General features: G+C 39.9%; 3 protein-coding genes across 3 annotated transcripts in view; 2 read left to right on the top strand and 1 right to left on the bottom strand.

Annotated features, from left to right (window-relative positions):
* The first annotated feature begins 316 nt into the window (after positions 1 to 316).
* Positions 317 to 2,041, top strand: LOC122623312 (RNA-binding protein NOB1). The gene is made up of 2 exons (XM_043802393.1): positions 317 to 471; positions 531 to 2,041. The coding sequence occupies exons 1-2, from the start codon at positions 397 to 399 to the stop codon at positions 1,881 to 1,883; spliced, it is 1,428 nt and encodes a 475-aa protein (XP_043658328.1). The 5' UTR covers positions 317 to 396; the 3' UTR covers positions 1,884 to 2,041.
* LOC122623314 (NAD(P)H-hydrate epimerase) lies at positions 1,899 to 3,248 on the bottom strand. Its single transcript, XM_043802394.1, has 2 exons — positions 2,531 to 3,248; positions 1,899 to 2,465 (listed from the first exon to the last, which is right to left on the bottom strand). The coding sequence occupies exons 1-2, from the start codon at positions 3,133 to 3,135 to the stop codon at positions 2,243 to 2,245; spliced, it is 828 nt and encodes a 275-aa protein (XP_043658329.1). The 5' UTR covers positions 3,136 to 3,248; the 3' UTR covers positions 1,899 to 2,242.
* Positions 3,249 to 3,625: 377 nt separating this feature from the next.
* LOC122624103 overlaps positions 3,626 to 13,253 on the top strand; it is a 50,301-nt gene continuing 40,673 nt past the window's right edge. The window contains exons 1-2 of the mRNA XM_043803545.1: positions 3,626 to 3,850; positions 4,424 to 4,489. The gene's annotated coding sequence lies outside the window, so the exon portion shown is untranslated. The remainder of the gene's footprint in view (positions 3,851 to 4,423; positions 4,490 to 13,253) is intronic.

The following is a 13,253-nucleotide window of genomic DNA, read 5'->3' as shown; positions in this document are numbered from 1 at the left end:
ATACATTTCTAACAGAGTCGTTTGATGCTTAAATTTATTGGCATTATTTTGCTGTCTTTTTTGTTTTGCACGTCGCAATATCCGGTTGAATTATGAAAAATCTCGTCGGTATAAGCATATAACTTTGTTTGGGGACCAACCAAGCCATCGAGTTTCCGTCGCAATAACCGGACTGACGCTGTAAGCGGAGTCGTCATATCCGGATTCTACTGTATAAGTATAAAAACAAACTGACCGACTTTTCGAAACTTTAATTAATAAACACTAAAATCTTAAATTCGGAAATACTTTTCGGTATTTTTAGCATACTCGATACGGCCACACTAATCCCGACACGTGCAGAAATTGTTATTTTTTTGACTTGCATTGTTTTTCATGTGAAAAGTACCACGGAAAATGGCCGAAACGAGCGAAAAGATCAAGTTTCTGGTGGCGGACACCACAGCCTTCATAAACGCCGTGCCCCTGAACGTAAGTCACGCATAGATTCCCAAATCGAACCATCTAAAGCAGCAACTAATCCCCTCCAGGAATATGCGGAGCAGGTGCTCACCGTGCCGGATGTGGTGGCCGAGGTGCGCAACAAGCGCCAGATTCGTCGCCTCTGTGTCCTGCCCTTCGACCTCCAGGTGCGCGAGCCTCGTCCGGAGAGCATCAAACACTGCGTGGAGTTTGCCAAGAAAACCGGAGACTATGCGAGTCTGTCGGGGATCGATCTGAAAGTGATCTCGCTCACCTACGAACTGGAAGCGGACAACGTGGGCACTGATCACCTGCGCCAGGAGCCCGTCATGGCACAGACCATTGCATCCAAGGAGAAGCCCGAGGAGATGCAGGATGCCAACAACAAGAGACTGGTCGGGTGGTACATGCCCGAGGGCGATGAGGTGGATGAGGAGGAGGAGTATTCGGAGGAGGAAGATAACGACTCTCAGGAGGAGGAGGATGATGCCGAGGATGAGCAGGAAGACGTTGAATCCCAAGACACTGTTAAGGCCGCCATTGAAGCCCAGTTGGCCGGCAAAGTACCATTTTCCAGCGAGTCTATCCAAGCGGAGGAAGAACTAGACCAGGAGCCCAGTCAGGAGGAGCTGGACAAGCTGTTCGAGAAGCTCAAATGCGCACCCAGTGCCGAGGAAGAGCAAGAGCTCTCGGAACTCCTGGTCTCCCAACCGGCCGAAGTAGATGAGGAGGTATCCGAGCCACAAGAAGCCAAACAGAGCCTAGATCTGGACGACGACGATGTGGGCGACGATGGCTGGATCACGCACTCAAACATCAAGAAGGCCAAGAAAGCGCTCGAGGGCAAGGTGGAAACGGATGAAGTGCCGCCCGTGGCCTGCATGACCACCGATTATGCCCTGCAGAACGTCCTCAAGCAGCTCAATCTCCACCTGGCCGCCCTCAACGGCCGTATCATCAAACAGCTGCGCACATATATACTGCGATGCTATGCCTGCTACAGGACCACCAGCATCATGACCAAGGTGTTCTGCCCCAATTGTGGCAACAAGACACTGAAACGCGTGGCCGTCAGTCTGGACGAGAACGGTCGCCAGGTGATTCACATCAATACGCGCCGTCCCCTGACCAACAAGTACAAGAACCAGAGTCTGCCGCGTTTCCATGGCGGCAAGCACTCGAGGAATCCCATCCTGTTCGAGGATCAGCCCATGCCCAGGCAGATGCCGTCGCGCGTGGCCAAGACCAAGACGAACGCTCTGGATCAGGACTACACGGCTGGATTCTCGCCCTTCGTGCTGCGCGACGTGGACTCCAAGTCCGCCATGCTGCGCTCCAAGGGCAACCTCAAGGAGTGGGCCAGGAACAACAATTTCGAGGAGGATCGCCGACGCAAGAACTACAATCGCCTGTACAAATAGATAGATAGATCCGGGTAATAGTCTTTATATAATATGTAATATATAAAATAAAACACAAGGGAGAACTTGAAACTTTGTAAAACCTAACCAGAGAAGCTTTTCAAATAGTTACAAGCATTATTTTGTAATGAAATAAATAATTTTCTAATTCATTTTAAGACCACTATTTTTTTGTATTAGCTTAAAGATAAATTAACAAAGTTTTACCGAAAATAAATCAGTTTTGGATTGAATATTGTGTTTGCTGCTCCTGAAATTTAAAACATAGTTACTGTTTCAACTATGAAACCCATTAGAGATGTACGAAAACCAGAGAGCGCAGCTCAGGAATCCATCGTTTATTTGGATAAATCCATCGATCACAGCTTGACGCACAGTTCGTTGCCCGGATAAGTGGGCAGATTCAGTCCGTATTTGCGCTGCAGAGCGGGCGGCACGAATCTGCCGCCCAAGTAGTGATGTTCTCCGCGGAACTGGCGAGCACAGAGTTTGGGCGCAGTCAGGGAAATGAGCAGAGCCGGTTCCACATCGCATTCAGTCAGTTTGCCCTTCTCCACATCCCAGCCGCTTGGAATGTCCACGCTGCAAGCAGGATGCATCATTAGTTTAGGATACAAACATACGATGTCAAACAAAACGAATCCCACCTGGCAATTGGCAGCTTGGTCTGCTGCATCAGTTCCACGACGGCGACAAAGTCCGCTCGCACCGGCGGCTTAAAGCTGAATCCAAAGAGCGCGTCCAGGATGAGGTCATAGTCACAGGCGGCAGTCGCCACCGAAGGACACTCCTTCACGCCGCCGATGTCCATCATTTGGCACTGGTGACTGAGGTTCTCGAACAACGGCTTGGCCGTCGGCTTGGGATAGTAAATGGTGGGTGTGTAGCCCATCAAGGAGAGGTGCCTGGCGGCCACCAAGCCGTCGCCACCATTATTTCCCGGTCCGCAGCAAACGAGAATCCGCGGATGCTTCTCGGCTGGAAAGCATTTGGCCACCGCGTGGGCACAGCTCAAGCCGGCCAGCTCCATTAGCTGATCCACACTGAACTTGTACTCTGTGAAGAGCTCCTGGTCCACGTCGATGGCCTCCCTTTGATTGAGATACTTCAAATCCATCCTCTTGCCGGCGTAAAAACGCTTGCTTGTCAGCGGTGACCTTTGTGCTTGGATGTTTTCGTTGGCGAGCAGGGGGCGGAGAGCGCGGAGAATGGGCCTCAGGGACGAGCCAAGTCCTCGGCAAATAAGGCTCATAGAGTTTGGGTTTGATCTAACTATATTTCCTTGGGGAAATTAAATTGAAATGTGTAATTGTTTGGAAACAAATTTGCCAGTTTTCGAACAGCTGATCGCAGAGTTGCCAGACGTCGGGAAAATGCTGCTTAGCTTAGACAGTGATGCCCAATGCAGATCACCAAAAGTAGCCAAATTTGGCTATAAAATATATACGCAGTTTATACGCTTTTGGTTGTGTATTGAAAAGTTGTTAAATTAATGTATTTATATTTATGTATTGCTAAATAAACATGTATGTATTGATAGGCAGTCAGAGCTGAAAAATAGCTAGATTCTCAATCAAATATGCGCTACCTTAGCGCGGACACCAACCACGATCTCGTGTGGTGCGAGTCTTGGGTGTGCACATCTGACCTGGCGTTTTTTAGCACATTTCAGTACGCCGCTTGGTATATTCCGATCTACCCAATGCGGTCACACTTCAGTATCTTGTTTGCGTGATCGGCGATCGTGTCGCGTCGTTTCGTTGACGTTGTTATTTCGTTGTTATCCGTCGGTTTCTTTTAGCGGAGTTTGTTGTCGGTGGTTTCGTTCTGTTTTCGTTTTTTTTTTTCTGTGCAGTGTGAGTTGCACGCACGCGCAACCAGCAAAATTGCTAAATAAAGAAATACAAACGTCGACGGCGACGCAGCGCAGGCGCAGCAGCAACAACAGCAGCAGCACCAGAACAACGGTAAATGTCGACAAGCTTGTGCAAGTTGCGCGCGTTGCAGGTGTTTGTTTTTGTTTGTCCGCCACTTAAACAATTTCAGTTTCAACTAACTGCAAAAACAAAGTAAATGAATACGGACGAGCAAACAATATAAAAACGCAAATAAATGTGATTAAAATACAGTTCTTTTGCAACGTATTTATTATTCAAGAGGCAAATAACGTAAATAGTACCCACAACAAATAAAAGCCAATTTAACAACCTATTAAAGTTATTTAATTGCCATCATTTCACAAATTGTTGCATATTTCATGAATAGCAATTGTTATAATAATGCAAACATAGTTACTTGCATTCCAAAACATATGCGTGTACGAAAGTGAACATCTTTAGCAATAATAAAGTGCCATGGTACACTTTAAACTACATTATATTATTTGATATTTATCCAAAGTGCACGAAACAGTATTAAAAAAACAAGTTATAGAAATTCGAAGACATTGTGAAATTGTGAAGAAAAATCCCCTCTATGATTTTTGTTAATACAAATTTTTTTGGTTGTTTCTGAGTGTCTTTCTGGTTTTTTATTTCAAGAATCAAATGGATTTGGATTTCGCCTCAACGAGCAATTAATTGGAATTACAATCGACTGGAAGTGCGGTAAGTTTTTGCTGCTGTATTGGTTTTCATGTTTAATTATGTTGCGACACGTTCGCCGAGAACTTTCACTGGTTTTTACATGCATATATGTATGTGCATATGTACATATGTAAACCAAGTCGGAAGAAAAATAATTCGTCGATGGGGCAACTTTTTTCGACAATCCAACAATTACACTTTCTGTTTTGGATTGCATTTCGTTTATTAAATTTCGATTTGGTTCGCTTTTGGGTTTCTTTTTTTCCGTTTTGGCTTAAGCCGTGTGGAAAGTTCCGGATTATTATTTCTATGTCGTTACCTGCCACCCAGCCGCATTTAGATAATCCATTTTTCACCTACACATGCACTGCAAGAAATAATGTATTTTAATAAAGAGCTAGTACATTTAATGGCATGCTTTATTTACATTAGAAGCTATGCGTTCAAGCAAAAAAAGTATATGGGTAAAAAAATATAAATTAAATATATACAATTATGAGTGCTGCAACGAACTCTAATGAAAATCAACTAAAATAAATTGAACACAAATAACAAATGTACATGCATATGCGTTGTGTACAAATGTTGTTAATGCTTACACATGTTTTAAGCCATAAAAACGGGAAAACGCAATGTTTACCGCAATTTGTTCGAGTGGCACAATTCGTTTTAAAATTATGGAAATATTTCATAAATGCCTGGGAATTTCGATGCATTTCAGTCCCACTTCCTCCCCGTTTCCCTCTGCTGATGCAAATTTTTCGGGTCGTTGCAGCAGGTTTATTGCCTCTCCTCCCTTCCCTGTTCCTCCCTTCCATCCCTACTTCCTCCGCGGAGCGAACAGGTAACGCAAAGGGGAGGGCAAAGGTGAGAGGTGAGTGGTGAGTGGTGAGAGGCGAAAGAAGGGACACCAGGTAAACGCGATCGGAGAGCAGAAAGCAGGGAAAAGCAGCAGCTGCTCAACTACATGTACATTTTGCCTTTTGTTTGGCTCGCTTTTTCCCTCCAATGCTTCTTCTTGGCGGCTTCCTGTGGGCACAGTGGTTCGAAAGCGCCAGTTGTGGTTTAATTTCTATATGCATATATACATATATTAATTTTTTAAATATTTTATTATTGTATTTTTATTTATGCTAAGCAGCAGTCAACTTTGGTTGCATTTATACATACTAGTATTGTATTATTTTTTATTTTGCTGTGACCCACTGTGCCATTTTGGTAGTGCTGATTACCTGGTTCGCGCTTCTTCTTCTCGTTCTGCCGCCGTGATTTGCTGCCCCGTGTATTGTTGTTTGTGTTGCTGTAGTTATTGTTGTTTATTTTTCTTTTATATTCCTCAACTTCTTCGCAGTTTGCTTTTATTGCTAAAATGTGTCTCGACTGGCGGTTTTTCTCTTATTTTTTATACCTATCTTGGTTTTTTTTGTATTTATTGTGTCTGCCTTTTAGTGCATTTTGTGGGGCTTCTCTTTGGCTTAAACAAGAAGAAGCTGGGAAGGCAGCCGGCGGAGGCAGAGAAGATGAAGCGGCATTAAGCTGCAGTTGGCCTTCAACTAAACTTTGACTTCGACTTTGTCGTAAGTCGAAAATGCATTCCAACGTGCTGAGTGTGTCGGTTTAGAGTTGTTTTTATTTTCCCAAAGCTAATTGAAGTGTTTCTAAGGTGCACTACAAAAAATTGGGACACCACTATTATCGGCTTAATATATTTTTATTAAAAACTTAAGAAGTCTTGTTGCTCGTACAATCTTTTGTATATTTCAAAATTTCAATTATATGTATATTGTTAATTTCAATTCAAAATATACTGTATATGTACGTACATACATATATTCTGTGTGTCATAGCCAGGAAAAGAGAAAGAGACGACAGCTTACTTATCGCGTTGAAGTAAGCTGGAAAATGGAAATAAAAACTGAAAGTGAATCTGAAATTGATAAGCGAAAATGGGTGACAAGTTGAATGGGTTACAAAACTAAGTTGCTGAAAGAGATGGAGGATTGCAGACGAAAGAGAGGTCAGAGCTTAGCCATTTACTTGTTGACATTCTCCAATAGTCTCAAATGCACATGCTAACATGCTGTATTAGACTCGACTAGTGGGTATCAGATAGTCTATGCGAACTTCTATTCGTTGCTGCTGTTGAACCTTTGACCTTGATTGCGTATCGGAGTTATTGCCGCCGAGTGATTCAATCGTTCGCTCCGCTCCACAATCGCGATCGCGCCTGGCGCCTATCAAAGTTTTTCCGCTCCATGTAATGCCATTTGTGTGTTCTTTTTGTGCCACGATTGTGTTCCAGGGGCCAACTGATACTGATAAGTTTCTATTTCAATGAAAACAATCATATAAAAGCAGCACCACAGCAGAAGCAGCAGCAGCAGACTGCAGCGATATACTGACATGCCTGGTTTTTCGGTCGCAGATCGGGGGCAATCCCAATGGGATTAAGTTGGCTTATCTTTTATTGTTCCGAATCGCAGCTTAGCGCGGCAGGTAGGCATAGACATAGGCGGTCCACAACAAGCACTTAAAGGTAGAAATACACAACACACCGAAATACAAAACACGAAACACGAAAATGTTGGCTCGGCCAGCAAACAGTTTTCAGCAAATTCTTTGGGGAGTGCTGCAAACCGGCTAGAGGAGGTCAGAAAAAACATCAAAAATGTAATAAAAACAAGACAGTACGTAAAAATTTCTCACAGCCGTGGCAGCAACGAAGTTTGGGTGCTCTAATTTCGAAATTAAAAAAAAATTCCAATGGCAAGCTTAGAAAACATTCGTTTTCTTAAACTAAATACTTCATTGTGTACACCTCAAAAATGTAGGGCGTGCATTTGTTTGCCAAATACATTCTTAACTATTCCCCTGTTAAACATCGCTATTGTAGAAATGAAAGAAACAAAAGCACACTTTAATTAAATATTGTAACATCTTTAGCATTGACCCCTTTAAGGACAACATTTGACAACAATTGATAGAAAAACAAAGCAGAAAACGCATTTCTAGTCGACAAACCCCCAAACTCCCAAAAAGGGGGATACTACATACGAGTATATTAAGCGGATGGGCCAGAAAAAAATAGAGATGGAAAATGTACAAAACTAAAAGCCGGATGGATTAAATTGGGATTTATGCCCAAACGCACTCGTGGCATATGTAATGCACCCCTCTTCCATTCTGCTCTTGTTTTATTTTTTAGTTGGGGTCCTAAGCCCCTAGACCCCCTCTCCCCCCGCCCACTTTTTTTTTGTATCACCTACACCTGCACACTCTTCATTCTGTGTTGTTTTTTTTTTTGCCCCTGTTGTCGAGGGCGGGCAGATAAAAATGTTGAAACAATAACCAAGGTAATTCCCAGGAGGCATTGCCTGGATGCCGGGATATAACTGCCTGTCCCGGTCTTTTCTGCCCGAGATTTTGGAGCATTTGCAAGTATTTTTGTTGGCTGTTTGTTTATTTTTTTACCTATTTGGCAGTTGGGCTTTTTTTCAAGCTGGGCGAGGTTATTTCGAGCAAAGTGTTGTGCATTTCCAGCTAGCGCCCCATATGGAAATTGCACTTCCTGGGTCTTTCGGGGGAAAATCGGCAAAGTTGGCACGCCCAGGATGGTTGCATATGCACTTTCTATGTAAGTCAGCAAATTGACTCTGCTTTCCGCACATTTTGCTGCAATGCGAGTGGGCTAGAATTTGGGAAAATGCGGAAAAATGGTGAAAGATGTTGGATGAGATTTGTCGAATAAAAAGAATGGCGACCATGTAGGAGTGGTGGGAAAATGCTGCAGCACAGGATGTCTGAATGGAATGTTTTGAAAGGGTTTTTCCACTTTAGATGTGTTTCAGTTGCAGGGCAAAGAATTTCAGGAATAAGTCTTTGGAGTAAATGGAAGGGTATGTCTCACTGTTTTCTGTTAATCTACACTACGTAGTTAACACTTTAATGTTTATTTTGCCATTATAATTTACCACAACATAATGGCTTTTTGATTAATGCAAATAAAAGCTTTAACATTGCTAAAATATGCGCTCTAACCGTAAAGCCGCGATGTAGTTATATATTAATTAATCAAATAATAAATTATTATTGCGCTGGCGTGTGAAAAGCCGGCGGATAAACACAAACCAGTAGCTTTTCCCGCCGTTTTTCAATATCGAGTGTGTTATGAATTACTTTGACCACTTGTGCAATAATGAGATGAAAAACAATTTTATCGCTGATCCACTTGTTGTTGTAGATGGTTTTTTTTTTTTTTTTTTTTTTTTTTTGCGCAGCTACCAAATTGGAATTCCAATTAAATGGGTCTTGGACTGGGAAAATTGCATTAAAATCCCCGCGACATGATTCAATCAAACCGGAGGGGAAAATGAATTGTGGCGGAAAGCCAACAACAAAGTCAGCAACAATAGCGGATGTAGTGATACATATATGCATATGTATATGATATATGGCAAATAATACCCGTAGATGTTACATAATGTTTGGATTGGCTTAGAAAGTAGGAAGTCCCCTGGGAATCGGTTTTCAAATTGCTGAGATGGCGGCACTTCAGATGGCCTTGTCTGGCCTCCTTAACCCTACCAATTAACCCAATCAATTGAGATTGAGCCCACACACACAGACACACACGCCATATAAATGCTCAGGCAATCATCGGTTGCATTTTGTAGACCACAAATTAACATGTTTTACACAGCCAACGCAACAAAATGCTGCAGGTTTCCACAGTTACCTGTTTCAAAAAGGAGTGGGCCCACAAAAAAAGGAGGTGAAGTTCAGCTGATAAATATGAATGAAGTCTTGGGAAGACGACAGATTGTTGGGACGCCAATTTAATCGCCCTAATAAATTGTATTAATATAAATAGTTTTAACTACTTAATTATCTGCGAGTTTGTAAATTTTATTATGCTGATTTCGATTATAAAATGAGCTTGCGAATTTTGGTGTTTAATTAATTGCACATTTTTCCCCCTTTCTTCAATTCTATTATGCTAATTTTTTTTTTTTTTTTTGAATTTCATGTAAATAGCGAAACGTGATGAATGCTGTAAGTCAATTATGGCTATTCACAAATGGAATTCATTTAAATAAATGCCGAAATAGCAATTAACCTTATTAAGTTATCTAATTGGTAACTTATACACGGGTTACAGACATTTATTATTTTAATTGTTTACTTACGCTTTTAAATGCCAGAAAATCACATGCTTATTAATATTTAACTAACCTTGCCTATAAATTCTTGAAAAGAAGCTTTCTTAATATTGTGTACTTAGCTCAAAGAAGCTGGGTCTGCAAAAATCGAATTTTTGAAATTTGAAAGGTGGAATCGTTTGACCATCGTTTGACCATGTTTGACCACCAATTACTTTTTTTTGACCACGTCCAGTTTTCAAGATATGAAATTTCGAAAATTTTCGAAAATTTTCGAACTTCAAAAAGTTGACTTTTTTTTTTTAAATCGCAATAACTTCGTTTGACCACGTTTGACCACCCTTTAGAATTTTGAAAAAACTTTTAGTTTAAAAAATATAAGCACTTAAGGAATTAGGCATTTTCCATACCTCAAAACTAAATATTTTCAAACTTTTTTTTTTTTAATCGAAATAACATCGTTTGACCACGTTTGACCACCCTTTAGAATTTTGAAAAAACTTTTAGTTTAGAAAATATAAGCACTTAAGGAATTCAGCATTTTCCATACCTCAAAACTGAATATTTTGAAACAAAATCGTTTGACCATCCTTTAAAAATGCTTTTTATCGTTTGACCACCCTTTAAAAATTCATTTTTTCGTTTGCCCACCCTTAAAAAAAAATATTTTCGTTTGCCCACCTCTTAAAACTAAATATTTTCAAAAAAAAAGGTTTGACCATCCTTCAAAAATGCTTTTTATCGTTTGACCACCCTTTAAAAATTCATTTTTTCGTTTGCCCACCCTTAAAAAAAAATATTTTCGTTTGCCCACCTCTTAAAACTAAATATTTTCAAAAAAAAAGGTTTGACCATCCTTCAAAAATGCTTTTTATCGTTTGACCACCCTTTAAAAATTCATTTTTTCGTTTGCCCACCCTTAAAAAAAAATATTTTCGTTTGCCCACCTCTTAAAACTAAATATTTTCAAAAAAAAAGGTTTGACCATCCTTCAAAAATGCTTTTTATCGTTTGACCACCCTTTAAAAATTCATTTTTTCGTTTGCCCACCCTTAAAAAAAAATATTTTCGTTTGCCCACCTCTTAAAACTAAATATTTTCAAAAAAAAAGGTTTGACCATCCTTCAAAAATGCTTTTTATCGTTTGACCACCCTTTAAAAATTCATTTTTTCGTTTGCCACCCTTAAAAAAAAATATTTTCGTTTGCCCACCTCTTAAAACTAAATATTTTCAAAAAAAAAGGTTTGACCATCCTTCAAAAATGCTTTTTATCGTTTGACCACCCTTTAAAAATGCATTTTTTCGTTTGCCCACCCTTAAAAAAAAATATTTTCGTTTGCCCACCTCTTAAAACTAAATATTTTCAAAAAAAAAGGTTTGACCATCCTTCAAAAATGCTTTTTATCGTTTGACCACCCTTTAAAAATTCATTTTTTCGTTTGCCCACCCTTAAAAAAAAATATTTTCGTTTGCCCACCTCTTAAAACTAAATATTTTCAAAAAAAAAGGTTTGACCATATATTATATATTATATTATTTATATATATAAATATATTATTTTTTTTAAGGGTGGTCAAACGATTTTGTTTGAAAATATTTAGTTTTAAGAGGTGGGCAAACGAAAATATTTTTTTTTAAGGGTGGGCAAACGAAAAAATGAATTTTTAAAGGGTGGTCAAACGATAAAAAGCATTTTTAAAGGATGGTCAAACGATTTTGTTTCAAAATATTCAGTTTTGAGGTATGGAAAATGCTGAATTCCTTAAGTGCTTATATTTTCTAAACTAAAAGTTTTTTCAAAATTCTAAAGGGTGGTCAAACGTGGTCAAACGATGTTATTTCGATTAAAAAAAAAAAAGTTTGAAAATATTTAGTTTTGAGGTATGGAAAATGCCTAATTCCTTAAGTGCTTATATTTTTTAAACTAAAAGTTTTTTCAAAATTCTAAAGGGTGGTCAAACGTGGTCAAACGAAGTTATTGCGATTTAAAAAAAAAAAGTCAACTTTTTGAAGTTCGAAAATTTTCGAAAATTTTCGAAATTTCATATCTTGAAAACTGGACGTGGTCAAAAAAAAGTAATTGGTGGTCAAACATGGTCAAACGATGGTCAAACGATTCCACCTTTCAAATTTCAAAAATTCGATTTTTGCAGACCCAGCTTCTTTGAGCTTGTGTACTTGTCTGCTTGGGATTTTAATAAAATGAAAACTATTTGCCACGGCCATAAAGTAAAATAATCGGTGGTTCCAGTTGAAAACAGGATGGCTGTCACTCGGAAAGGAACCCAGAAAGTTCCTTTATGCACAAATTTCTTAGTTTTTTTTTTTTTTTTAGCCTTGTGCAGCGCAAGCAAACAAACAGAATGTTTGTTAAAATGAAACGAAACATAACCGCAAAAAAGTTTAGGACAGACATGAGCCCCTTTTCCGCAAAACTGGGTCTCCAAACTCCGACAACCAACTGTAATTGAAGTTGAAACAGTTGAGCCAGTAAATTCTTTGCTATATAACATGACAACAGCCACAACAACAACATCGCAAAAAATGAGGGAAATGTGCAATTGCATGAGATACAGATACCGCAGGGTAAAAATGAATGGGGATATGTCTACTGGTGAGGGAAAAGTGGTCCATGCACAGCAAGAAATCGGGGAAGATTCCAGCCAAAGTTAAAAGTATGTTTAGTCCCCCAACTAACAACAACTTTCTGCTTTCATTTAATTACTTAATCTTTGATATGCTCCCATTTTTTTCTGTGCAATTGCGACATGTGCACTGTTTCATATGGAATACTCGTTCGCATTGCTGCTTTGTCTCGTGCCAAAGGCTGAGAAAGAGATATGGGGGATCAGGGGAATCCCTTCCTGGATCCAAGCAAGCCCCACCCTTGCGAGATGTCCAACAGCTGATGGCAAATGTCAATCTGCCGACAAGTGTAGGTCAATGCAAATTATGAGAATCGAGTGCAATGCCAGGACAGCTGACAGACAGGCAGCTGGGGGAAAAGGGTAAAATTCAGGGAAAGGGTGACAAACACGACACATTTTCAGGAGGTCACCACTTAGTCGGATGAGCCGTGCAGCAAAGTATTAAATTAAATGTCAAACGGACATGGTGACTATCGACCAAACGGACTTGCCATCAATAAAAGTCGATATGAGGGGGTTTATGGACAAAAATTATATGGTTATGACAGGAATATCGTTTATTAAATACTACTAAATCAGATGGTGACATTATTCAATGGGTATATGTACATGAAAGTGCCCTTAAGATAAGGGACTTTATGCAAAAATGCCTCCGACTATTTAAAACAATGCTGTATCAGGTCAAAAAGTATCTAAGTAAAAGCCACAAGCTGGCGAAGATTTACTGCCCAGCTGGTGACCCATGGCGACACAATTCTTCCATTTGGAAATTGCCCAACCAGGCATTGAAACCACCTCCACCTTGTTATTTATTTAATTTAACATTTTTCAATGTTGCAATTGTTTGTCGTCTGGTTTTTGGAGATTTAACTATACCAACGACGCGATAAGCGGATGGAAAAATCTGAAAAGAAAACAAAACAGAAACGAGAGAAACAAAACCCGCAAACCGAGACCAAACCCGAAAACCGAGAAAA

Source organism: Drosophila teissieri, chromosome X (genome assembly GCF_016746235.2).
Source record: "Drosophila teissieri strain GT53w chromosome X, Prin_Dtei_1.1, whole genome shotgun sequence".
In the NCBI taxonomy this organism is placed as follows: domain Eukaryota; kingdom Metazoa; phylum Arthropoda; class Insecta; order Diptera; family Drosophilidae; genus Drosophila; species Drosophila teissieri.
The sequence above is the reverse complement of the archived record's forward strand: the minus strand, read 5'-3'. Positions and strand labels throughout refer to the sequence as shown.